The sequence below is a fragment of the Neophocaena asiaeorientalis genome, unplaced genomic scaffold (genome assembly GCF_003031525.2).
Source record: "Neophocaena asiaeorientalis asiaeorientalis breed wild unplaced genomic scaffold, Neophocaena_asiaeorientalis_V1.1 scaffold89, whole genome shotgun sequence".
Taxonomy (NCBI): domain Eukaryota; kingdom Metazoa; phylum Chordata; class Mammalia; order Artiodactyla; family Phocoenidae; genus Neophocaena; species Neophocaena asiaeorientalis.
This window is the reverse complement of record NW_020172592.1, coordinates 5,432,570-5,459,185: the sequence shown is the minus strand read 5'-3', so window position 1 is coordinate 5,459,185 and position 26,616 is coordinate 5,432,570. Positions and strand designations below refer to the sequence as shown.

General features: G+C 41.2%; 1 protein-coding gene across 2 annotated transcripts in view; it reads right to left on the bottom strand.

Annotated features, from left to right (window-relative positions):
- Window positions 1-26,351, bottom strand: part of CCDC126 (coiled-coil domain containing 126) — a 48,299-nt gene extending 21,948 nt beyond the window's left edge. Inside the window, exons 1-3 of one of the 2 annotated variants that reach the window (XM_024738494.1) lie at window positions 26,142-26,351; window positions 25,657-25,739; window positions 4,263-4,651 (exon numbers count right to left, since the gene is read on the bottom strand). In XM_024738494.1, coding sequence (XP_024594262.1) covers window positions 4,263-4,500 — 238 coding nt within the window. In that variant the 5' untranslated portion in view covers window positions 4,501-4,651; window positions 25,657-25,739; window positions 26,142-26,351. The remainder of the gene's footprint in view (window positions 1-4,262; window positions 4,652-25,656; window positions 25,740-26,141) is intronic. The other variant, XM_024738493.1, reaches the window with a different exon arrangement.
- Window positions 26,352-26,616: the final 265 nt, after the last annotated feature.

The window sequence follows — 26,616 nt, the reverse complement described above, 5'->3', positions numbered from 1 at the left end:
CCACCAAAAAAAAAAAAAAAAAAAAAAAAAAAAGTAAAAGTTTTTTGTCTTGCTAGGCTGCCCCTTCTTTGGCTACAGAGAAAAGCCTTCTGTAGGGGTATTTATTTTATCTTGTTTTGTTTTTATCTGTGTCTGGTAGCATTTCTTAATATTCAGAAAGCATTTAAATATTAATACTGAACTGCGCTCCAATTCTCTGAAAATATTTTTGGAGTCCACTTTTTTTAAAAGTGTTCAGCAACCACAGTAGATAGTAAAACCAAAACTCTTAAAAGAAAGCAGGGTCAGACTTCAGATGGGAAAGCCTGAGGGGTTAAAAGACTGGTGTTGCTGTACATTCAGGTGTAGGAAACCACGTGTCAACTGCAACGTGTTCTATAACAGTCACTGGGCATCAGAACAAGAACCCCCAATTCATTGTTCTAGGCAAACCCCAGAATCCAAAAGATGTTACATGGGAAGAAACAAAAATCTTCTTTTCTTAGGGAAAACTAAGAATGCTGAGAATAAGACATAAGACAGTTAGAAATGTTATCTTAAAGAGAAAGCACAAGTTACTGCTCAAGATTTACAGACAGTAATCTTTAGAGTTCAATTGATTTGTTCATGGCTTTTGCAATAGTAACAATTCATTGTAGACTAGCATTTTAAAAAATATATTAGCTTATGTTTATTTTACCAACAAGGAAAATCAGGTTAAAAAGCTCAAGGGAAGACCATTCAATAAATATTTTTGATGGACTAGCCTTTTTCTATAGTAGCAACGAAAGAAATGGGTTTTATAGATGGCTGAAAGTTCAAGTTCTCCAGAACTCATGAAATTCCCATCTTATTGTCATTCCAAATTAATGGAGGAAAGGACAGAACTTAAGTAATGAAACTAAAATAACTGGCTACCTAGTTTGGAAAAAAGACCCTGCATCTCTTACTGCTTCCATCAGAAATCTCAACTATATTACAGACATAAATGTTAAAAAAAAAAAAAAAAAAGTAATATATTAGAATGTAAGTTTTGGAAGAAACATTTTAAGCATATAACTAAACCATAAAAAATGATGTACATGTTTAACCACACAGATTTTTAAAAACAATATACCAAGTTGTTAGACAACTGAAAAATCAGAGGAAAAACATTTGCTACGTATACTGACAGCATGAATATCTTTATAAAAGATCAGTCAATTAAGAAATTTCCCAGCAGAAAAACTGACAAAGGATACAAACAATTCATTCTCACATACAAGAAATACAAAAAGCTAACAAACAAGGAAGTCTTTCAACCTCTCCTGTAAACAAAGAAATGCAAAAGCAAACAATTAGAAGCCATTTAAAAGTAAATAGAATGGGTACAGTGGGGAGAAACTGGCACTTTCGGACTTCCCTGGTGGTGCAGTGGTTAAGAATCCACCTGCCAATGCAGGGGACACGGGTTTGAGCCCTGGTCCAGGAAGATCCCACATGCTGCGGAGCAACTAAGTCCGTGCGCCACAACTACTGAGCATGCGTTCAAGAGCCCGCGAGCCACAACTACTGAAGCCCGCGCAGCTGGAGCCCGAGCTCCCCAACAAGAGAAGCCACTGCAATGAGAAGCCTGCGCATCGCAACAAAGAGCAGCCCCCGTTCGCCACAACTAGAGAAAGCCCAAGCGCAGCAATGAAGACCCAATGCAGCCATAAATAAATTAAATAAATAAATAAATCTATTAAAAAATAAGAAAGAAAGAAACCGGCACTTTCACTCTGCTGGGAGAATGGTAGTAGGGCCGGTAGAGCCACCCTGGAGGGCAATCTGACAAGTGTCTATTAAATTTAACATGCATACCTTCAGCCACCTTGAGGAAAGCTATCCTTCTGAAACATTCACACAAACATAAAATGCCCACACATTTATCACTCACACATATACTTCATATACACATATATCACAGCACTAAATCCAGCACACAAGGTTACCAATAAATTATCCATTACTACAGAATAAGCAGGAAAAAAGGAATATTTATAAAATGAAACAATGTTAAGTCACTAAAAAGATGAGACAGACCTACCTGTAATAACATGGAAAGATATCTACAACAATTAAGTGAAAACAAATAAGCTGTAAACCAGTATATATAGTACAATCCTATTTTCAAAATAAAACAATGTGCTTGACGAACAATGTGTCTGCAAACTACGGCTGGTTGGCTGCCTGTCTTTGTAAAAAAGTTTTACTGGAACATAGCCATGTTCATTTATTGAAAAGGAGACCACATGACCCACAAAGCTGAAAATATTTACTATTTAGCCCTATAAGAAAAAGTGTGCTATCCCCGATATATGCCAAATTAACTGACATTCTCTCTCTGCTCTACTTTTACTTATATATGTTGTACATTTCTATAATATTTGAATGCTTTAATAATTTTTTTATAATCAGAAATAAGCAAAAAACATTTCAGGGAATTGGTTAAATACCGTGTGGCCATTAAATGATGCAGGCATATATTCATTGATACTGAAATATCTCCACCATACATTAAATTTTAAAACACAGTTTATAGGATACCATGTGTATATGAGTCTCATTTTGCTTTCAAAACTGAGCTGTTAGACACAGCTGGGCAGCATAGAACAGCTACCTTTTAAAATATCACAGTTATTTTGTTCAAGCGGAAAGAATTTTTTTCCAAGTATTTCTCTTGTTCCAAAAGAACTGCTTCTTCATTGTTTCTATCAGTGTCCTTGGACTAAGCAGAATGCAAAACAATACAACATCTACTACATGTGTATCTGCCACAAGTACCTCCATCTCCGTTTACACCAACTCCTTCATCTCTAGTCATCGATATTTGATCCTCAAGAGCCAATGCAGACTAACCCTCATCACTTCAAAGACACCATCATAAGTGGGAAAAGAAAAAACAGAAAGTGTCTTGGGCATTCCCCGATAAAGATGGTAAACTCAACCAAGGCACTTAACCTCTGCTGACTGTGGCTACCCTACCAAAATAGTAAAGGTGTTTTTTTCTCTTTTTTTAAAAAAGCATAAATCTATGGGGCCAAAACAAAGATAGCAAGAGAGGAGACAACAGCAACAGAACTCCAGAAGCTGGAAAGCATATGGATGAGTGTTAACTGATTTAGCAGACCTGAAAAACTTGGATATTAAAAGAGAAACTAAAAAGAAACTGAAAAAATAAGAAAAATCAAACAGCAATTCATTTTTCTCCACAGAAGCCCACCCCGAAAAGGCCCAGAAACAGCTGCACCAGGTACCAATGAAAATAGGGTGAAAAGGCGACCAAAAACAGAAGGAATGGGTGAAAATTTATCTATAAAGCAATTTGATTTCTAAACTTTTTTTACCACTCCAAACTAGACAACAGCCCCTCCATCACTGCAGAAAATGTGAGATGTGTTTTTGGAAGCCAGTAAAACATTTAAGGGCCTGGGCACCAAACTGAAAACTGGGGAAGTAAGTGAAATTCAGATAGTGAGTGCTGAGGCTACCCCTCCTCCCCTACCCTTTTCCTCCCATTCAGATCCCACACACCTGGAGGCATATACATCCTGCAAGAGACTGGAAGTCCTTCTCTAGAGAATCTGACCAGCCCAAGAGAAAAGACCTAAATATACTAATATATACCAAAAAAATAGACACTGATATTATGTAGTAAAGAATTTGGCTGGCCTTTGTCCCAGGTTCCTGGGAGGTAGCCTCCAAAAGCCTGGAAGTTCCTGACTCATTGTCTTTGTTATTCATGGTGGGCCCCTAGATAGTTTGTGCTGAGATAACTCAGAATGGGCATTCGCCATGTCAGAAAGACCAACCCTGCGATTAGAGGGTTAGGGCTTTTCAGTTGGGGGAGGCAGGGGAGACCGGGAAATTGAGTTCAACCAAGTGGCTAATGATTCAATCATATCTACACAATAAAACATCAATAAAAATACTAATTACGTAGAAAAAAGTCATTATTTTAGAGATACACATGGAAATATCTAGCAGTGAAATGTCACAATTTTTAATTTAAATATTCTCCAAAAATTGGAGAAAACAAATATTGCAAGATGTTTAAATTGTTAAAATCTAAGTGATGGATATATGGGTATTTATCATGTTTCTATTTTTCAGTACATTTGAAATTTTTCATAATAAAAAGTCAAAATAAAGCTACTTTGGGAACACCTGTGCATGAAGTAGTGAGTTGGATTTCCATGACTATCTTTAAATGGGGACAGGATGAAGAGGAGAAAACTAGGAATATTCTACCATTATCTTACCATATCCTGCCATAGAAGCGCCATTCTCGACATCCACTGTGTTCTTATTTTCCTCTGCTAGAGCTTTAACGTATCTTTTGCTTAAATCTAGTATTTGTTCACGTAACTTGACACTGCTTTGATGTCTTGGTTGTTGAAAAGTATAGTGCAGTAACATCAATCCCCAAATGAGTCCAAATATAAGCAACAGTAAACTCAATTTCTGGGACATATTTTTTCTTGAGATTGTAAAAATCATTTCTGATGAAGCAAACAGACTCAATTGAAAAACGGTAACTAGAGGCAAGCCACCAAACAATCAAGACTTTTCAAAGAAGAAAGAAAAAAATCTCCTCCTCTAATGTATACTCTTCATCTTCAGCAAGGTTGCCTCCAACTCTCAATTAACTCTGTAAAATTGAGAAGAAAAAAGGTGATTAGTCTTAACCTGCATCAGTAACAGAATAGACAATGACAGATAAGAAGAGATTCTATAAACAGTTTTTATTTGGAACTGGATCATCTTCTTTGATAACTTTCTCTACCACTAAATAAGCTTCTGGGTCTTTTATCAGCCCCATTTACACAGCTCTTCGACAATTTAAACTAGAAATAAATGTCAATTCGTTAAAACTACCTGAAAGAAATGCCACCATGGTCACAAAATTCTTTGAATGACTTCTTATCATTTGTAACTAAAACTATGGATATATAAGATTTATAGCAGATCTCAGCTCATTCAAATACAGGTCACCAACCTAAATGTGTAAAAGCAATTCCTCCTCCTCCTCCTTTAAAAAGAAAAAAGAGGTTGATGCCAAAATGAAAGTAAGAAATAAGGAAAGGTGAAAAAAAAAAAAAAGAAATAAGGAAAGGTGAAACAGACTGGAAGATGAAAAAGGCGGTCTGACTTAAAACAAAAACAAAAAAAAAACCCACAATATAAATAAGAATGCCAGTATTTGAAAATGTCACTAGAAAATACTACTAATGGCGATGAGATAATCTTAAAAAGCATCCAATCTTAAGTTGGAAAATAAGGTGTAATTTCTAAGTTCACACTTTTAAGTTTATACCAGACATGACATGTGCTAAAACAGGTAGAAATTTTTTTTTACCTTTCCAAATTTACAATTCTAAATTTTAAATAATGCAGGTATTTTTATAATTTATAATTTTTATAATTTAAGGAAAAATTGAAAGGTTATACTTCAGTTTTTTAAAAAAGAGAAAGGTAATGACCATCATGGAATCTTCAAACACCTGGACAGTAACAATGTGCGTGAATCACCAAAGTGTCCAGTGAAGAAAACTCTTCAATTACGTCTAATGGAGTAAAATTCGTTAGGAAGAAATATACCTGGAGTCAAAAAGTGCATTTAACAGCTTAATGAAAATAATCTTAAGAACTTTTTAACTTCCTAGAGTAGTATGGTCAAATAAAACATACTAATTCTAACCCACTTAATAGGGTATAATCAGTGAACTAAAAAAATCTAGTTTGAGGATAATAAGACTAGAAATGAATACAGTATCAATAAAGGTGAAGCACCCAATCATTTTCAACACATATTTATGAGTCAGCATATATGCTAGGCAGTAGGAAAACCATGTTTTGCCCTAGAAATTTGCTTTCCAGCATAGGTGCTTTCAAACCTTTTTTTAAATAAAATAAGAAAGTATTTACTTAATAATCTTATGCAAAATATCAAAACAAAATACATACAATCAAAGCTTCTCTAGCAGATGCATGTGTGCTGAGGTATGTGTAAGAGGGGGACCTCCTGCCCTGCCAATTCTTGTTCAGAAAATGACCACTCTTACTTTCCCCCACCCGGCTACCTAGTCCCCGACGCGTGTCTAATAAATCCTGGAGCTCCAAGGTCTGAAGAACACCAATCTACTCTTGATGAAGTGTGCTCATCCTGCCAAACCTCACTACAAGCGCGACTACACCACCAACTGGGTATATTAATTACTATGGTAAACTAGTAACAGTACTAAAAATTAGGAATTAACTCATTTTCTAATTTCTTCCACTTCTGCTTTTTTCTTTAGTTACCATGCACACAATAAACACCCTCACATCTCACTGAAACAAAACCATTAATATCAATACTGGATTTTACTAAACTTTGCTTAGCAAAGTAAGGTAAACGTTACCTAATATCTTTTTCTACAAAGATTTTTACATTTGAGTTCAGAAAGTAGAAATTCTGGATTCTCAAGCAAAATTTTAAAACATTCTTGGATACACGTATGTTAAATGTATTCTTTTATAAATCTTTACAGGCTCCTATGTCTTTTCAAGTCTGACCTGAGTGCTAGATTATCTGACCCAGCACTCAGTGTAAAAGTCAACTGGGAATCTGTCCTGAAGCAGTCGGAACAGGGTTCTAAAGGTGGCATGACAACAAAGCCAGAAAAGTGACATCACCAGAGAATTGAGAACATAGACTTGAAGGTATTTTGGCAAATGAAGGTTAAAGTGACAGCTGAGAAAGCTCTAGGTTACTATACCTATCCAAGACCAAAAAGGGAGAGACTGAAAACCAGAAGGACAGAGCATACTTCAATTAAATAACATCAACAATCATTACTACAATCACTTACTTTACCAGACTCTGCTCTAAGCTCCTTACATGAATTAACTTATTTAATCTTCACAACATCCCACACTAATATTCTCACTTAAACAGGTGAAAACACTGAAGCGAAGAGACATTAAATAACTTGCCCAAGGTCCGACAACTAGATACCGTTGAGAAAGAGGATTCAAAGCTCAGGCTCTTAACCACCGCCCCTCTTTTACAGCAATGCAAATAGAACAGGAGCAGCAGAAACTGCAGCGGTGAACGAGTGCTGAGTCCTTATCATGGGCCTAGCTCTGAAATAAACACTTCACAAAGGTTACTTCATTTGATATTTGCATAACCTCAGAAGAAAAATGTTCTTGTTATTCCCACTTTAGAGATGATTAAATTAAGGCTTTGTTTGAGTGGTTAGCCTGCCTAAGATTTTTAGCCAGGTCCACTGACTTTCACTTGCCCAAACTTTGGCAAGGGCTACAAGTCCACAAATTCGGAATCTCCATCTCCATTCAGGGTCTCTCCTTTCCTTTAAAAGGGTCCTTAAACCCAGTCCTATTAGAACTCCTAGGTTTTACAAAACTCTACAATAAAGTGACAACCCTCCAAACTGTAAATGGCATCAGGCAGAGAACAGGAGATTCGTGGGTAAGGAAGCAGGGGTGGCTAGTGGAGGAAAATAGTCAAACAGGGAGCCTGACGGTAAGAGGTAAAATCCTTCCAAGTAGGTATAAGATTAAGAATGACAGGCTGCTCACCATTATGAACACAAACTTTGCTTAACGTGTGAGTGGCAGTACCAAAACCAGACACAGAGAGAAAACACTGGTAGTGGACAAGGCAGAAGCACAGCTGAGGAGGATATGCCCCCAAAGTAATAAATCCCAGGGAACAAGGAGGCCTAGTTTAAACCTAGCATTTCTCAGTGTGAGAGACCCAAAGATCTAAGCTGCAAACATTAAATAAAGAGCCCCTTATTGCTCTATATTGACTGTATATTACCCAACTGTACCATCAGATTCAGAAAAGAGGCTTTCATAAAGGTCTTCATAGGCTTGACTCTATATGGAATGTGTCTGCTCACCACTGCCCTCAACTAAATTAAAACAGGCCATCGCAGGAGGAAGTCAGGAACTTTTACAGGGACTCTACAGTAAGAAATTTATATGCTTTGTATCAATAACTTGCTTGTGTTCCTTATATGTTTTTCTGTGGAGATGAGTAAAATATTTACTATGAAAGGGTTTGTCTTTGGGAATAGCAAAGAGGTGACAAGTTGGGAGCAATTAACCCCATGCAACATTACAGAACTACAAAAGGACACGAAGGAATAAAGTGAACGTGGGAGCTACCAGGAAGAAAGGATAGCCTGGAGCCTTCTCTAAGTTGAAAAGATGGCCCAGAGCCAGCTTATGCCTGACAAAGAGCTGAGCAGTTCAATGGCCCATGAGGATTCTCTGCTGTGACACAGGACAACCTGAAAACTGTTCTACCTAAGGGTTCACTTCCACAAGCAATTCCAAGCAAGCCCAGCAGAGGTGACTAAAATTCCAACAAGGATAAATTCTGCCTTTGGTCTCTTCTCAGGGAATGTTTCACATTAAAACCGCGTGGAGGGCTTCCCTGGTGGCGCAGTGGTTGAGAGTCCGCCTGCCGATGCAGGGGACACGGGTTCGTGCCCCGGTGTGGGAGGATCCCACATGCCGCGGAGCGGCTAGGCCCGTGAGCCATGGCCACTGAGCCTGCGCGTCCGGAGCCTGTTGCTCCGCAACGGGAGAGGCCACAACAGTGAGAGGCCCGCGTACCGCAAAAAAACCACGTGGAGAGTTTTGCTGTGTTTTTTTTTTTTTTTAATCCCGATGCTGGGTCACACCCCATCTCAATTAAATTAGAATGCCTGGAGCTCAGAGCCAGGCATCAGTATTTTTTGAAGAGTCCTATTTTATTCAATGTGCAGCAAAGTTTGTCCAAATCGCAAATTGCTTCATTAAACAGCAACAACAGCTACAGGAAGGGCCACTAATTTCCATGTTACAAGTCAGTTCATCAGGTATGACACAGGATTCCTACCTGTGCCTACCTATAATGACTTTGAAGGGGAAGGGGTTAGAGAGAGAGAAAACAAGGGATCTCTGCTGGAACACAAGTCATTCCTGCCAGGGTGGGCTAGGCCCTGCACTTACTAGGCAGGGGTGGGGGTGGACTGAATAGAAAGCAATTTCCACTGGGACCACTTCAGTCCCTAGGATTAATATGAATATACTGTTCTGTTCTCTAAGAAATATTTCTGTGGTTTCGTATAGAAAAAAAGCAGACAAGAAGTTTTTGAATTCTTTAGCAACTAAAGGTTATGTACTTTAGTGCTTTTAAAGAGAAATAATTCTTAGACTCAATCTTTAGGAAGGAGAAAGAAAAGGGAAAGTTCATTATCTCTCCTTTCTGTGCAATGTTCAAAGTTGCAAATGGCATAGAACATGCACTTTGAACCTCCCCAGTTTTTCTTTGTGTTTCAAGTACTGGTCCAGCTCCTGAAAGGCCACCTAGATTAGGATGGAGACAATAACTAGAAGCCTAAAAGGCCTACACTGTCATTGAGAACTTACGGCTACCATCCAGCAGATTATTTATTAGAGTTCTTCCTCCACCAAAATAGTCTAAAATCCAAAAACTTTTAAATCCTAACTTCTAGGCCGCTATATTAACTTCCTACTAATCACTTAAAAAAATAAAACTTCAAATATGTCCCAAGTAACAACTGGAGTTTTTAAAGGCAAAAATAAAATCATTATTGAAATGGAGCAAGACCCTGTGTGGGCCTCCTGGGTACAAATCCTTTCTGTGTCCCGTTTCTTGTTTTTAGGAAACAGGCTTCATTCACCCTCCTAGACCTTCCCTGAGTTCCAAAGAACATATTCAAACAGTCGCTAATCAGGGAAGTGAGAGAATGCAGAAACAAAGCAGTCAAGAAACCATAGTGCAGTAACAGGGCAAGGTTCTGGTTCCTCCCCAAGGAATGAATGTAACACACCTCTGAGTTCTTCTTCAGGAACTAAAGTCCCTACCCAGTTGGAAGACAGTAACTTCAGTCTGAGCACAAAATTTGTGTAAGACCACCCTGTTACCTCACCACCAACCAATCAGAAGGAAGTCACACACCACACGGCTCTCTCCCTAAATTTTGCCTATAAAAACTTCTCCCTGGGCTTCCCTGATGGCACAATGGTTAAGAATCCCCTGTCAACGGAGGGGACATGGGTTCCAGCCCTGGTCCGGGAAGACCCCACATGCCGCAGAGCAACTAAGCCCGTGCACCACAGCTACTGAGCCCGCGCTCTAGGGCCCGCGAGCCACAACTACTGAGCCCACATGCCTAGAGTCCATGCTCTGCAACAAGAGAAGCCACAGCAATGAGAAGCCCACGCACTGTAACGGTGACCCAACACAGCCAAAAATTAATTAATTAATTTTTTAAAATTCCTCCATGTCTTTAAAAAAAAAAAAAAAAAAACTTCTCCCTGAAAACAGGCTTTTTGTGTATTAGCTGTCCCAGACTCCTTCTATGGCGCCTTACAATAAACACTGTGCTTCCCCTTCCGACAACCCAGTGTCAGCAGACTGGCTTGGCTTTACTGCACACAGGCGGACCCAAGTTTTGGTTCAGTGAATTTATCACCTTCATGATCATTATTATTTTGACCTAAGAGAGACTTCTGAATATTTTTAGGATTCCCAGGGGAAATTTCTCATCCTGTGGTGGGAGGCAGATGGGCCCCAGGCTGAACAGTTTCTCCCCTGTGGACAGAAACTCCATAAAAGCAGGATGATGGAGGAGGCTGGGCCCTGCCCAGATAAGGGATGAAAGACCATATATTCCTCATTCTCAAAGTCAAGGAGACCTCCCTGACTACACATGAGCAGAAAGACTCCCTGGAGGTCAAAAAGGGAGGGGGCACCACCCCACAGTGATATCAACTACCCATAGGCCTCTTAGCTAGAATCCACCTTGGCTAAGAGATGTGCATCACACATGGGAGGACCCTGAGATATACCTAATACGGACTCAGAACCAGGCAAAGCAAGATGACTGGCCAAAGGAAACCCAGAAGAAATGCCCCATAAAAGTGATTCAAACTGCCACGAGGGCATGACTCTCTCTCTGAGCCCGCCCATGGGTCTATCCACACGTACTGTACTCTTTTTCCTCCTAATAAACACTTTACTTGCTTCACTACTTTCCATCTCTATGTGGAAATTCATTTCTACACAGCTGACAGGCCAGGGCCTTGTCACTGGCCACTGGTCCCTGGTGGTACAGTGGCTAGGATTCAGCACTCTCACTGCCGCTGCCTGACCTCAATCTCTGGCCAGGAACCGAAATCCTGCTTCAAGCCACTGTAGGCCAAGGCCATCCAAGATCAATCCAACTGCAGAAATTACAAAAGAAAATTACACACCGAAATAGAGACACAGATGTAGAGAACACACGTATGGACACCAAGAGGGAAAAGCGAGGTAGGGGGGATGAACTGGGAGACTGGGGTTGACATATATACACTAAAATGTATAAAACAGATAACTAATAAGAACATGCCATATAGCACAGGGAACTCCACTTTGCTGTACAGTAGAAACTAACACAACATTGTAAAACAACTATACCCCAATAAACAAAAAATAATAAATTAATTAAATTAAATTAAAACAAGTAGGTAACATACTTACTAAATATTTAAGGGGAAAAATAAAAAAAAGAAATTACACACCATGTGGCCCAAAGGTAGAAGAATTAAGGAGAGGAGACACACTTAAAATGAAGTATCTGTAGAGCACTAGATGTGAAGAAGGGCAAGAGAGTGTGGTCCAAGTACCATCATCTCCAATTGAATTCCTGCAGCTACTTCTCAAGTGGTTTCCCAGATTCCTCTCCAACCCCACTTCAAGCCACTGTCCTCAGAGCAAAACAAGTCATGATCTGAATAGTCACAATTTAAATTTCTCCAAAGGAGATATGCAAATTGTCAATAAGCACATGAAAAGATGCTCAAATCACTAATCCTTAGGGAAATGCAAATTAAAACCACAATGAAATACCACTTCACACCCATCAGGATGGCTATGAAGGGCATCAGAACATGCCAACCCAAAATATGCCACTTTAGTATAAGGATTATTTTGAGCTGAAGGTAACTGAGAAATAACAGATGCAGGAAGGCCTCCCTGTACTCCCCTTTTCTACCTAAAAGCAAGACATGAATTACCTATGAGAAAGGTGAGAACACTCTTATCACAGAAGACAAGGCACAGATGCTGAGATAAATCTGAACAAATACACCTTACTAAAAGAAACCTTATCTTCCATTAGTTTCCCCCATTTATTCACCTTCCCACAATTTACTACCTCCAGAAGCTCAAACTCCTTTTCCTTTGTCTTGTCACATTTCCACAATTTACAGCTCTTTGTTTAAATGGTATATAAGCTCTCAGCACTAACTGGTTCTCTGGAGCTTTCATTTCTGTGATGCCCACCATTTGCACATGAAAAAAACCTTTTTCTCCAGTTGATCGATCTTTTGTCAGTTTAGTTTGCAGAGCCCTGGGCACTGAACCTAAGAAGGTAGATGAAAAGGTTTTTTCCTTCCCTTACAGCAATTATTAAAGAAACAAAATCAGAGAAATTGCCGAGGCTTCTGGGAAGATGGCGGAGGAGCAGGACGCGGAGATCGCCTTCCTCCCCACAGATACACCAGAAATACATCTACATGTGGAGCAACTCCTGCAGAGCACCTACTGAACGCTGGCAGAAGACCTCAGACCTCCCTAAAGGCAAGAAACCCCCCACGTACCTGGGTAGGGCAAAAGAAAAAAGAATAAACAGAGACAAAAGGACAGGGACAGAACCTGCACCAGTGGGAGGGAGCTGTGAAGGAGGAAAGGTTTCTGCACACTAGGAAGCCCCTTCGTGGGCGGAGACTGCGGGTGACAGAGAGGGAAAGCTTCGGAGCCGCGGAGGAGAGCGCAGCCACAGGGGTTGCGGAGGGCAAAGCGGAGAGATTCCCACACAGAGGATCAGGGCCAACCGACACTCACCAGACCTAGAGGCTTGTCTGCTCACCCGCCGGGGCGGGCGGGGCTGGGAGCTGAGGCTCGGGCTTTGGTCGGATCCCAGGGAGAGGACTGGGGTTGGCTGCATGAACACAGCCTGCAGGGGGTTAGTGCGCTGCGGCTGGCCAGGAGGGAGTCCGGGGAAAAGTCTGGACTAGCCGAAGACGCAAGAGACTTTTTCTTCCCTGTTTCCTGGTGTGCGAGGAGAGGGGATTAAGAACGCTGCTTAAAGGCGCTCCAAGAAACGGGCGCGAGGTATATGCTTCTGTGTGAGATTTTGTCTGTATAGCTTTGCTTCCACCATTTGTCCAAGGGTTCTATCCATCCGTTTTTTCTTAATTTTTTTCTTAATAATTACTTTTTATTTTAATAACTATTTTATTTTACTTCATCTTCATTCTTTCTTTCCTTCCTTCCCTCCTTCAGACAACGAATCATCGCAAATTGAGGAGTTGAACTTTTAGAGCAAGATTTATGATTTTTTCCCCTTCTCCTCTTTTTGTGACTGTGTATGTGTATGCTTTTGTGTGAGATTTTGTCTGTATAGCTTTGCTTCCACCATTTGTCCAAGGGTTCTATCCATCCGTTTTTTCTTAATTTTTTTCTTAATAATTACTTTTTATTTTAATAACTTTATTATATTTTATCTTATTTTATTTTACCTTATCTTCTTTTTTTCTTTCCTTCCCTCCTTCCTTCCTTCCTCCCTCCTTCCGTCCCTTCTTTCTTTCTTTCTTTCTACTTCTACTAATTCTTTCTTTCTACTTTTTCTCCCTTTTATTCTGAGCCGTGTGGATGAAAGGCTCTTGGTGCTGCTGCCAGGAGTCAGTGCTGTGCCTCTGAGGTGGGACACCCAACTTCAGGACACTGGTCCACAACTAAAGCAGAAACTAACACACCACTGTAAAGCAATTATACTCCAATAAAGATGTTAAAAAAATAATAAAATTAAATTAAATTTAAAAAAATCAAAAACAACTGTTAGTACAGTTGTGGAGAAATTGAAACTCTTACGCATTGCTTTTGGGAATACAAAATGGTGCAGATGCTGTGGAGAACAGTATAGCAGTTCTTAAAAAAATTAAACACAGAATTACCATTTGACCCAGCTATTCCACTTCTGGGTATAACTACAAAAGAACTCAAAGTGTTATGGAACCCAAGTTCATGTATCCAATGCACAGCAAGGACAAACAAACCAAAATGTGGGAGTTTGGAGCAGAGAAACGTTTATCATAGGGCCAAGCAAGGAGAATGGGTGGCTAGTGCTCAAAAACCCTGAACTCCCCGATGATTTTCAGGAAGAAGTTTTTATAGACCAAATTTGGGGTGAGGGCTGCAGAGTGTGTGACTTTCTTCTGATCGGTTGGTGATGAGGTAAACAGGGTGGTGTTCCAGGAATCTTGCGCTCAACCTGAAGTTAACCATCCGCCACCTGGGTGGGGACCTTAGTTCCTGCAGAAAAATTCAAAGATATTATGTATATTCCTTAATGAGGAACCAGGATACTGCTTTAATCGCTACAGTACCGTTTCTTGATTGTTTCTCCTTTGTCTCTGCATACCCTTACTTCCCTGATTACCAACTGTTTGAATCTGCCTTTCAAAATTCAAGGAAGTCTAAGAGGCTGAAGTCTTTACCCTGCAAGTAAGAAAAGGGGGACATGGAAGGGCTTTTGTACCCAGGTGGGCCCCAGAGGGTCCTGCTCCGTTTCAAAAGCAGGGACCCAAAGAGGAACTTGTACACCCATGTTCACTGCAACGTGGAAACAACAGATTAACAGATAAACAAAATGAAATACTATTCAGCTTTAAAAGATAATAAAATTCTGATACAAGCTACAACATGCATGAAACTTAAAGATATTATATTGAGGGCTTCCCTGGTGGCGCAGTGGTTGAGAGTCCACCTGCTGATGCAGGGGACACGGGTTCGTGCCCCAGGCCGGGAGGACCCCACATGCCACGGAGTGGCTGGGCCCATGAGCAATGGCCGCTGAGCCTGTGCGTCCGGAGCCTGTGTGTCCGGAGCCTGTGCTCCGCAATGGGAGAGGCCACAACAGTGACAGGCCCGCATACCGCAAAAAAATATATATATATATATTATATTGATACTAAGTTAAAGAAGCTAGACACAAAAAAATATTATATGATGCCACTTACATAGGTACCCTGAAGAGTTAGATACAGAGTTAGAAAGTAGAAAGGTAGATACCGGTGGCTAGGGGGATGAGAGAATGGAGAGTTATGGTTTAAAGTTTAGAGTACAGGGACTTCCCTGGCAGTCCAGTGGTTATGACTCCGTACTCCCACTGCAGGGGGCCAGGCTGGATCCCTGGTCAGGGAACTAAGATCCCACATGACGTGTGGCACAGCACAAAAAAAAACCAAGAAAACTGGGCTTCCCTGGTGGTGCAGTGGTTGAGAATCTGCCTGCCAATGCAGGGGACACGGGTTCGAGCCCTGGTCTGGGAAGATGCCACATGCCACGGAGCAACTAGGCCCATGAGGCACAACTACTGAGCCTGTGCATCTGGAGCCTTTGCTCCGCAACAAGAGGCCGCAATAGTGAGAGGCCCGCGAACTGCAATGAAGAGTGGCCCCTGCTTGCCGCAACTAGAGAAAGCCCTCACACAGAAATGAAGACCCAACACAGCCAAAAATAAATAAATTAATTTAAAAAAACACAAAAAAACAAGAAAACAAAAATAAAGTTTAGAGTACAGAGCTTTACTCTGGGATGAAGAAAAAGTTCTGGAGATGTACAGCAGTGATGGTGAGATAGGAGGTAGATGGGCTCCTGGGCTGAGCAGCTGGAGTTTGTCAAGTGGAGTAAATTGTAGTTTGTTTTCCCTGACACTTCAAGGTAAAATTAATGGCAGAAGCTGAGCTCTGCTGGGGTAAAGAGATAAGATGACCACATCTATCACTACTGAGGTCAAGGAGACCTCCCCTGCTGCACGTGCACAGGAAGGATCCTCAGGGGTCAAAAGGGAGGGGGCGCTACCCCCATAATATGTGCTGTCAAATTTTCCCAGAGGCCTCCACACTGGAACCCATCTTGGCTAAAAGATGCACACACATATTGGATAGGGCAGGGGAAAATGTGACCTGGGACAGGTCAGATGTGGGAAAATAGCCAAGATAATTGGCCAGAGGACAACAAAAACCCTGAAGAACTGCCCCATGTAAGGAATTTAAATCATCTTTCTGGTGCACTCCTCATTAGGGAGGATAGCCACACTCTTCTCTGGGTGTGTATTTCTACTTTGCTCTAGAAAAGCTGCTTCTTTGTTCTCTTTGCACATACAGTGCCTCCAATAAACTCTGTGCCTGCTTTACAATGTCTCTCTGTGGAATTCTTTCTTCAAAGAGGACAAGGACCAAGGTCCTCTCATCTGCCGACATCAATGGTTGCACAAGAACGTGAAAGTACTTAATGCTACTGAACTGCACACTTAAAAATGGTTAAAATGGTTCATTTTATATTATATATTTTACCATACACAACCCTTCAACGCACTATGGAGAACAGTATGGAGGTTCCTTAAAAAACTAAAAATAGAACTACCATATGATCCAGCAATCCCACTCTTCGGCATATATCCAGAGAAAACCATAATTCAAAAAGATACATGCACCTCAATGTTCATTGCAGCACTATTTACAATAGCCAGGACATGGAAGCAACCTAAATGTCCATCAAGATGTAGTACATATATACAGTGGAATATTAGTCAGCCACAAAAAAAGAATGAAATAATGCCATCTGCAGCGACACAGATGGACCTAGAGATTGTCATACTGAGTGAAGTAAGTCAGACCGAGAAAGACAAATATTGTGTGGTATCGCTTATATGTGGAAACTAAAAAAATGGTACAAGTGAATTTATTTACAAAACAGAAATAGAGTCACAGATGTAGGAAACAAACTTACCGTTACCAAGCGGGAAAGGAGGGGAGGGATAAATTGGGAGACTGGGATTGACATATACACACTACTATGTATAAAATAGGTAACTAATAAGAACCTACTATATAGCACAGGGAACTCTGCTCAATACTCTGTAATGATCTACATGGGAAAAGAATCTAAAAAAGAGTGGATATATGTATAACTGATTCACTTTGCTGTACAGCAGAAACTAACACAACATTGTAAATCAACCACTCCAATAAAAATTAATTAAAATAAACAACTCTTCAAAAGAGTTTCCCACTGTACTTAGAATAAAATTAAAACTATTTACTGAAACCAAGCAGGACCCTGTGGGGTCCTCCTGGGTACAAATGTCTTTCCATGTCCCCCCCCCCATTTCTTATTTGTAGGGAAAAGGCTGCAGCCTCCTAGGCCTCCCCTGCATTCCAAAGGAGAGATTCAAACAGATACTCACAAAAGGCAGGGAATGCAGAAACAAAGGAGCAGCAGTCAAAACATATGTATATGTATAGCTGATTCACTTTGTTATAAAGCAGAAACTAACACACCATTGTAAAGCAATTATACCCCAATAAAGATGTTTAAAAAAAAAAAAAAATACAATAGTGACGGGCTTCCCTGCTGGTACAGTAGTTAAGAATCCCCCTGCCAATGCAGGGGGCACAGGTTCGAGCCCCGGTCTGGGAAAATCCCACATACCACAAAGCAGCTAAGCCCACGCGCCACAACTATTGAGCCTTCTTCACTCTAGAGCCCGCGAGTCACAACTACAGATCCCACATGCCACAACTACTGAATCCCATGTGTATAGAGCCAGTGCTCTGCAATAAGAAGCCACCGCAATGAGAAGCCCATGCACTGCGACAAAGAGTAGCCCCTGCTTGCCGCAACTAGAGAAAGCCACACACAGCAACGAAGAACCAAAGCAGACAAAAATAAATAAATTTTTTAAAAAAAGATACAACAGTGATAAGCACAAGATTCCAGAGTTCAGGGTTTTTGAGCAGGAGCTGCCCATTCTCCTTGCACGGTCCTTGCAATAAACCTTTCCTAGCTCTGAATTCACATTGGTTAGTTTGGCCTCACTGTTCATCCGGCATACAAACTTGTGTTCAGCAATATGACCACAATCCCGAAGGTTCTGCATAGCTGACTTCTACCCTTATCTCTGTCTGTCCTAATCTCACACCACTTCCCCCCTTGCTCACTGTGCTACAGTCCAGCTAGGTGAAACACACCAAATTCTTTCTGAACTCAGGGTCTACACAACTGCTATTGCCCTGCTTGAAATGCTCTCCCCATGGCTTATTCCTTTTCATCCTTTAGTATTTAGCTAAAATGTCACCTCTTCAAAAAGTAGCACTCCCACTGCTACCCCACCTCCAGCCTCAAAGAACTCTCTATCAATCTCCATATAAAATTATGTACAGTACAATCCTCCCTCAGTATCTGCAGGGGACTGGTTCCAAGACCCCCAATAGATACCAAAATCCACAGATGCTCAAGTCCCTCATATAAAGTGGCATAGTATTTGCATATAACATATGCACATCCTCCTATATACTTTAAATCATTTCTAGATTACTAATAACACCTAATACAATGTAAATGTTATATAAATAGTAGCAAATTCAAGTTTTGCTTTTTGGAACTTTCTCGCATTTTTTTTTCAATATTTTCAATCCACGGTTGAATCCACAGATGCAGAACCCGCAGATACAAAGGGGTGACTATATTCTATCTTTAAAACCTTAACCAAGTTATTTTATCTCCCTATACCCTAACGTCCTCACTTATATCATGGAGACAACAGTACCTATGTAATACTGGTGAGGATAAATGACACCTCATACTACTGTCAATAAATGTTAACATTTATTATTAGTATCAGGTACTTACAAAGCAATTCCAGTAATTCTTAAGAATCTTAGTAACCTGAGTTAATACAGGGGATGTTTTACTAGACCCAAATAAAACTCCTGATTAGCTCTCATGTCCCTCCCAGAAATCAGTCCCCAAAGACAAAATTTATTTCCCACTATTCACAGAAATATCTCCCCCAATCAAGCCAGTCTCTGTCTCATTCAATAACAATAATGTTACTCGAAAACTGGGTTCGCCTTTTGATGGGTGTTGAGCCAAAAGACACAACCAGGCCGAAGAGTAGAAGGAAGGATTTATTATTATTTGCAGCAAGTAAGGAGGGATCTTTCCCAAAGCAGGGTCTCTCGGAACAGTAAAATTGGGGAAGTTTATTTATTTATTTATTTATATTTATTTTTCAGTACGCGGGCCTCTCACTGTTATGGCCTCTCCCGTTGCAGAGCACAGACTCCGGACGTGCAGGCTCAGCAGCCCTGGCTCACGGGCCCAGCCGCTCCGCGGCATGTGGAATCTTCCCGGACCGGGGCACGAACCCGTGCCCCCTGCATCGGCAGGCGGACTCTCAACCACTGCGCCACCAGGGAAGCCCGGGAAGTTTTAAGCTAAGGCTATATGCATATTCAGGAAGGGGCTCGGGCAGCCATTTTATTTGCTTGAAGTTAGAAGGATCAGAGAAGGTCAAAGTCATCACTTAGGTTCCAGCTGATCTGGTAGTTGAGCACTTCAGGCTAATCTTCACCACTGAAACAGAACTTGGAGCCTTTACAACTGATATCATTATCTTTGCTTGAATGTTTCTGCATTCTTCTGTACCCTTAAGATCATTAATTACTGAGACCTGTTCAAGGGCAAGCATTATGGCTAGGCTTAGATCACAAAATGTCTTAGGCCAAAAATGGCTTCTCTCATGTCAAGAAAGCCATGCCTGGTTCTCTTCCTCCAGGGACCCCCTACCCTATCTACTTACAATAATACCTACAGTTATATAACATTTTTATTTACCAGACATGTTTCCTTACAGCCTCTCATTCAGTCAGTAGCAGTCAGGCTGCAGTCTTGAAAAAAATTTCTTCGCAGAATTTTTGTACAACATGAAACACTGCATTGGTAGTAGTCACTGAAGAATTACTCAGTCCTAAAAGATGACATAATAGCACGCTGTTGATGAGAACAGCTCCTCTTCCATATAGCCTAAAATGAGACTAGAGTATCTGCTTAAATGCTACCTGCGCCAGAAGGATTTCAAAACCTCATAACCTTACTCTAGCCCACTTTGGCCTTCTCTCACATCTCACAGCACATTACTTTATACCAACTGATTTTACACATCATATCACTCTCTCATGTGTGTAAGCCTTGTCTCTTTAAGTCCTAGGTCCTTTAAGGGCAAGAGTAACATGCCCTACGCTGCAGCCACAACTCCCATACAGCCTGGAGAAGAATCAGCAGAGATGCCTTATATTTAAGCACACCCCTGAGCCTAACCCCACCATCTCCCAAGCACCAATATGACCTCCCTGCAATGTTTCTGGGGGGTAGAGGGGCAGAGGAGATGGGAATTTCAAGATAAAATTACAGTCGGTGGGTTGCATATCATCCACAGACCGAACCAACGGCAGATAGAAAATATTTAAGAAAAAGCAATTCCAGAAAGTTCAAAAAGCAAAACTTGAATGTGCCATGCACCGGCAACTATTTACATAGCATTTACATTGTATTAGGTGTTATAAGTAATCTAGAGATGGTTTAAAGTACACAGGAGGACGTCTGTAAGTTATACGCAAATAATATGCCATTTTATATAAGGCACTTGAGCATCCCATAGATTTTGGTATCCATGGCTGTGGGGTGGTAAAGGTGGAGGTGGACCTGGAACCAATGCCCTGCGGATACCGAGGGACAACTGTATCTTCCATTATCCATTTCTAGGCTGGAAGGACCTGAGAAGAAATCTAATTCAGTATTCTCACGTTTCAGATGAAAGAAGTAAAGCCCAGAGATGTTAACTGTCCTGCCTAAAATGACGCAATGAGTTAGTGGCAGAAAGTGCACTGGTCCTGAACACAGGTCCTGACTCAGTATTTAGGTTTTTCTCTATTCTATACTACCGCCTGTACCTCCACATTAGAAGGATTGCGTTTGTCAGTACTGAATGAATTGTAATATTAAATGAACCTTGTTCTTTTTTGCTTTAAAGGAACATAACAATAAAACAGTAATGGCAGTTTAGGACAATGATCTTAAAATTCTGAAGATGTGTAATTTGTTCTTTAAATTATCAAGTTCATATATTAAAGTTCAAATATGTTGATTCACATCAATCAAAGTATTACAAAGTTGCTACAAGAAGAATTTAAGAAACCTTCGATCTCTTTTTTTTTAAACATAGGCAAAAAACTACAATAGAAAAAATATGAAGTAAAACAAAGATAAATACAAGGTCTTCTGGATGTAGATATCTTCACCATGATCAATAAATACAATGACAAGAAAGAACACATTTCCAGAAAAAAAAAAGGAACGGAGTGGGGGGTATGCAGAAAGACCCATATTCAAACACAACCTTTACTAGGTGCAGTTTCATTTAAAGCATGAAAGAACTTGATTTATTCATTCATTTGCTCACTTATTCATTCACAATATTTATTAAAGCACCTACTATGTGCCAGAAACAGGAAATGTAAAAGATGAAACGAGACAGGATTCCTGCTATTCTGGAGACCACGCTTTAGTAGGAGCGGGATGGTTAACAAGCAAACACAGAAACAAGCCAATTGCAGCTTGTGATAAATTGCTATGGAAAAAATAAACAGGGTGATGTGAGAATGTGTGAGGAGTCTATATGAGGTATGAGGTCAAGGAAGGCCCTCTAAGGAGGTCTGATCTGAGAAAGAAGAGGAAGTACAAAGTCTGGTTCCAATTTCCTTCTAACTAAAACCTTTAGAATTCCAACCAGAATCTTGGGAGGAGGAGTAAATTCCTCATTCCTAGTCTCCTCAGTACAAACACAGGAGAATGAGAGGGATCCCAATCCCCACATGGAATGACCTGGTTTGGAGAAATCGTCCAAAGTGAACAAAAGGTAACTCACAAGCAAAGAAAGCTCTGTATTCCCCTTTCTTACGAAAATGACGGTTCCACTGTTTGGTAACATGTGAACAGTAATGACCTGACATGGTGGACTTTACACAGAAAACATACTCTTTTGGGCGTTTTCTACTATGAAAAGGGCGGTGGTAAGATGAGGCAGGAATAAAGTCTATATAGCAATCCACTGGCATGTTACTTTACAATTGTTATTAAGCATTTTAAATACAATTTTTTAAACTCTAAAATATACTTTGTTAAAAAACACAAAAGTAGAAAAACAAAGAACATAGGGAAATTTTTTTCTTAATTTGTATATTTACTGTGTTACGGGTCTTAATGTATTCACTCCCATTTACAAGATTTACACATAAGCAAAGATCTGTTGAAAGCTCTAGTATGCCACGTGCCAAACAGCAAACATGCAAGCAACTAGATGTCCGAGCAATTTTTCAGTGGTCTCTCCCTAGCCAAAGACCTAAAGACAAATATGTCAGTACAACATTATTACTAGGGAAAAGTAAAGATGGAGAATCAGTGAATATTTAAACTAGAACACCCTCATTTTAAAGACAAGGAAAGGGAAGCACAAGGAGGATAATGACTACCCAATGTCAAAAAACTGGGGTAAATTAGGCATCCAAACTCTCAGCCCAGGACTCCAGTGTTTTTTCAAAAGCAAGGAACAAGAATCTACTTTTCAACTGGCACTTTTTAAACAACAAGATGAAACAGAAACCATCAGAGTAGGTTGTACACAATACAGATTTTGTTTTGCGAACCTTTTTTCATTTTCTTATATATATTTTTTTCATACATAGATATGCACACACAGTTACATATCTATGGAGTCTTGAGGTAAGAAGATCTCTTGCTACGGGTTGCAGTCAAAAATATTAAAAACACTACATTTCACATGGCCTATCTTGAAATACTTCCTTGTATTGATATTTTTATGCAAACGTTGCAATAGCAAGGCTGAAAAAATTAATGGATGGCCAATCCTACCTTGGAAATCTTTCCTTCAAATCCCATTTTTGCATTCATTCAGTGCTCTACTTTTTGTGCCGTTGACTATAGCTAAAGTAACTATCGACAGCGATAGCAGCAACTAGCAAGCACAGAAGCTCTCATTCAGCCAAAGGTGCTAGAAGAATCACTGCCTATTGGTCTCCTAAGGAATTTATAGCTGGAAAAGCAGATATTTATTACAAAAAGACACAGTATGTTCACTAGAGCGCAGAGGTTCAGAGTTCTCGCCAAAAAAAGAAATAAGTACGCCACAGACTTGCCTTTGAATGTAATTTCAGAGGAAAGGCTCATTCCTAAAATATTTTCTATTTTCTCTCCATAATATTGCCTGAGGCTAATATCTAGGGGAAAAAATTTAACATAGGACACATCATCCACTCCTAAATAGGTCTAAGATTTAAAATGTGAACTGCCTTGGGAGAACGTACACTAAAATTCCACCTAAGGGGCTTCCCTGGTGGCGCAGTGGTTGAGAGTCCGCCTGCCGATGCAGGGGACGCGGGTTTGTGCCCCGGTTCGGGAAGATCCCACACGCCGTGGAGCGGCTGGGCCCGTGAGCCATGGCCGCTGAGCCTACGCGTCTGGAGCCTATGCTCCGCAACGGGAGAGGCCACAACAGTGAGAGGCCTGCGTACCGCAAAAAAAAAAAAAAAAAAATTCCAGCTAAGATACAGAAATATCACATCTCAACATATAAGATCAGTTTTCGATGGCATATTGGGGAAAGGCAAGAGAAGACAACAACATTGAAGAGTATAAAGACAGATAAAAGAAAATGGGTAAAATAAGTCAGGGTTAAGAAGAGAATGTTAGAGCAAAAGGTAAACCACCCAATCACTACCTCACAGTAAAAGTTTACTCCAAAATACATTACGCACTACTAGATATTTCCGTCTCGGAACCTGACCTCCCCACTGCCTCGGCCTATCATGTTTTGTGCCGCATGACCCCATGTCCCCTTCCACAGCTAACTAGACTAGCACTGGGCACCTCTGCCTGAGGCCTCCAACAAAAATTGGCCCCTAAAAAAACCAATATGTTGGGGGTAGGAGCAAAAAGTAAAAGAAATCACAGAAACAAACAATGAAGTTGAATTAGGGACTGACAAACTCAAGTTATATAAAAGCAGGCATAATAAAGAGGCTATGAGTAAAAAAAAAGAGATACGTAGTAGGGAGGAAGACAACTAAGCATGTTAAAAATGCAGAGAAAACATGTGCAGCTCATGAAAGAGGGATGAAGTGGTCAGGAGAGATTCCTGTTTATGGCAGCTTGCTAGTTCTGTCGTGTATATCCCCTTCTTCAAGGTGAGTGGAAAATAAAAAAACCTAAGACACAAATAAATGACTAAAAGGGTTTACATCATTTTTTTTTCCACATTAAAAAAACTTATCATTGCAAAGTCTGAGTTAGAAGAGTCCTTGGAATCAGATCAATTCACTATTTGAGAGAGAAGGAAATTGAGGACCGCAAAGGAAACTAAGGTTGTATAAATAGTGACAGAGGTAGGACAAGAACCAAGGCCTCCTATTTCTACAGCCATTACTCTCTGTCCTAAACAGCACTAAATATCACCAACAGAAAAATTTTTACTCAAAACGAGTATTTCTGCCACACATTTTTAAATGAATCAGAAATCTTTATGCGCATTATGCCATCTCCCACAGTTTAAATTTTTCACTTATTTACTCTCTGGTTCTCTGGTATTCTTATGAAATACATTCATTAGATTTCTCCTTTTCTTTGTAAAGGTATTTTTTTAATGCATGCGTCACTCAAGACATTACACAAAATTCATCATGCTCCACTGGCTTTTCCTCACCGTACCTTTACATAGCATTACTCAGAACATGTTATTTCACAGACTGCACAACAGTGCTTGAACTCAGAGTAATACACAACAGACATTTTAACTGAAAACAATTTCAACTAAGGACCATAATGATTTCCCTGAAGAAAAACTCAACACCTATGTCACTAAAGTTCAGAGAAAACACTGCAAGAACAATCGAAACTGAAGAACTAATGCGAAATGTTTCAAGTCATTCCTTATAAAATGTATTGCAATCATTCAATTTATCCTGCAAAAACTACAACTTGGGAACACAAATCCCAAAGATGGGAAATTACTAAACAGTAGGAAAGTGTAGAGAGAGGAAGAAAAAAAGTTGACATAGGGTAAAGATGGTGAAGCCCCACGTCAGGACTGCAGCACACCTAAATGCTTATTCTGCCAGAATAAACACTTAAGCTCCTCTAAGGATCCCCTACAGGACACAGCTCGGGGTGGGGTAAGTCCTTGAACCTAAAGCTGATCCACAGAAAAGCAAAGTCATCAATTTCCTAAGAACATTCTCAGCCATCTTAAAACAGCGGAAATTGAGAAGACAGCATATTTTAAAGAATTCTTTGCTTAGGTTTAAGGTGAACAAGGTATATATAAAGTGAAGAACACACAACCTAGAGTGCTAACGATTAAACAAGGAAAAACACAAAACTCACCAATCTAGGGGCCACTTCAGTATAGCTAATGTATCATACTCAAAAGAATTTTTTCGTCAAGCGAAGAATTCATGGCGTTGTAAGCATATTACTTCTTATTCTAGCATCTTAAAGGTGTGTACTGTTACCACCATTTAGTGAGAAAATTCAGGCTTAAAGCCTTTAATCAACCAAGGTCATTAAAGCCAGGCAGTGCGTCGAGCGGAATTGGAACCCCGGCTGTCTTAAGGCTTGCGAGAGTATAAGCCGCAGTCGACACAGCTGTTTAAGTTCATCCTTACCAGTCACCCAGGAGCTGAGTTTTGAAGAGGAAATCTAAAAAGGGCATTTGACTTTCTCTCTCTCAAAGCAGAAGAGAACTGAGCTGTCAGAAACAGAAAGAGAAGTGAGTGCGGCTGGCTCGCGGGCTCTCCATACCCCCAGCTCAGGTCAGTCACTCCCCAGCGCCAGCGGCCACGGGACCGAGCCCGCCCTGCTCGGATCACGCAGCCCGAGCCACGCTCGGTTCTCCGCCCGGGGCCAAGGGGGCGCGGCTGTCAGACCCGGAGGGACAGGGACAAAGAGCCCCCCCGGCCGTGGCCGGGGGCTGCGGGCCAGGGGCCGAGCCGGGGCTCCGTGGACGCCCGGCGGCAGCGGCCCCGATGGGGCGGCGTGCGGACCGCTGCAGAGAGCGGCAGAGGAGGGGCGGCCGCCGGCCCAAGGGTATCAGCCAGAGACGCGGACACGGCGAGCGGAGACGCCTTCCTTCTCGTCCTCTCCCCATTACCTTGTTTGTGGGCTTCTCGTCACCGCCGCCGACGCCAACGGGCTTCCAAGCCGGGGCGGCGCAGCGAAAGCCGATTAGCGGGCGTCAACAGCCTCCTGCGCCTGCGAAACAGCCTCCAGGTCGGGATGGAGAAAGGCCGGGGCTGGGAATCAGGGATAAGGTTGGTTCTCAGCTGGTGGAGATTATACTCCTCTCGTCCCTCGCACTCCGCTTCCGCTCCGCCTCCTGGCCCCGCCCTTCCCCCCACTTCGGACTCCAGCCGCCCGCGACGTGCGGCATTGTGGGGGATGTAGTCCCGGAAGACGGAAGAGGCGGCACGTGTTTCTAACCCGTCGGCACCTACTCCGGGTCAGGACAACGCCGTTGCACAGCAACCAGAGGCGCCTGCAGGCTCCTTTTTCGGATGAGCTTAGCTTGAGGGAGGAGTTCTCTCTGCCTTAATTCGCTGCGGACGCTGAAAGGAGAGCGTAGGCGT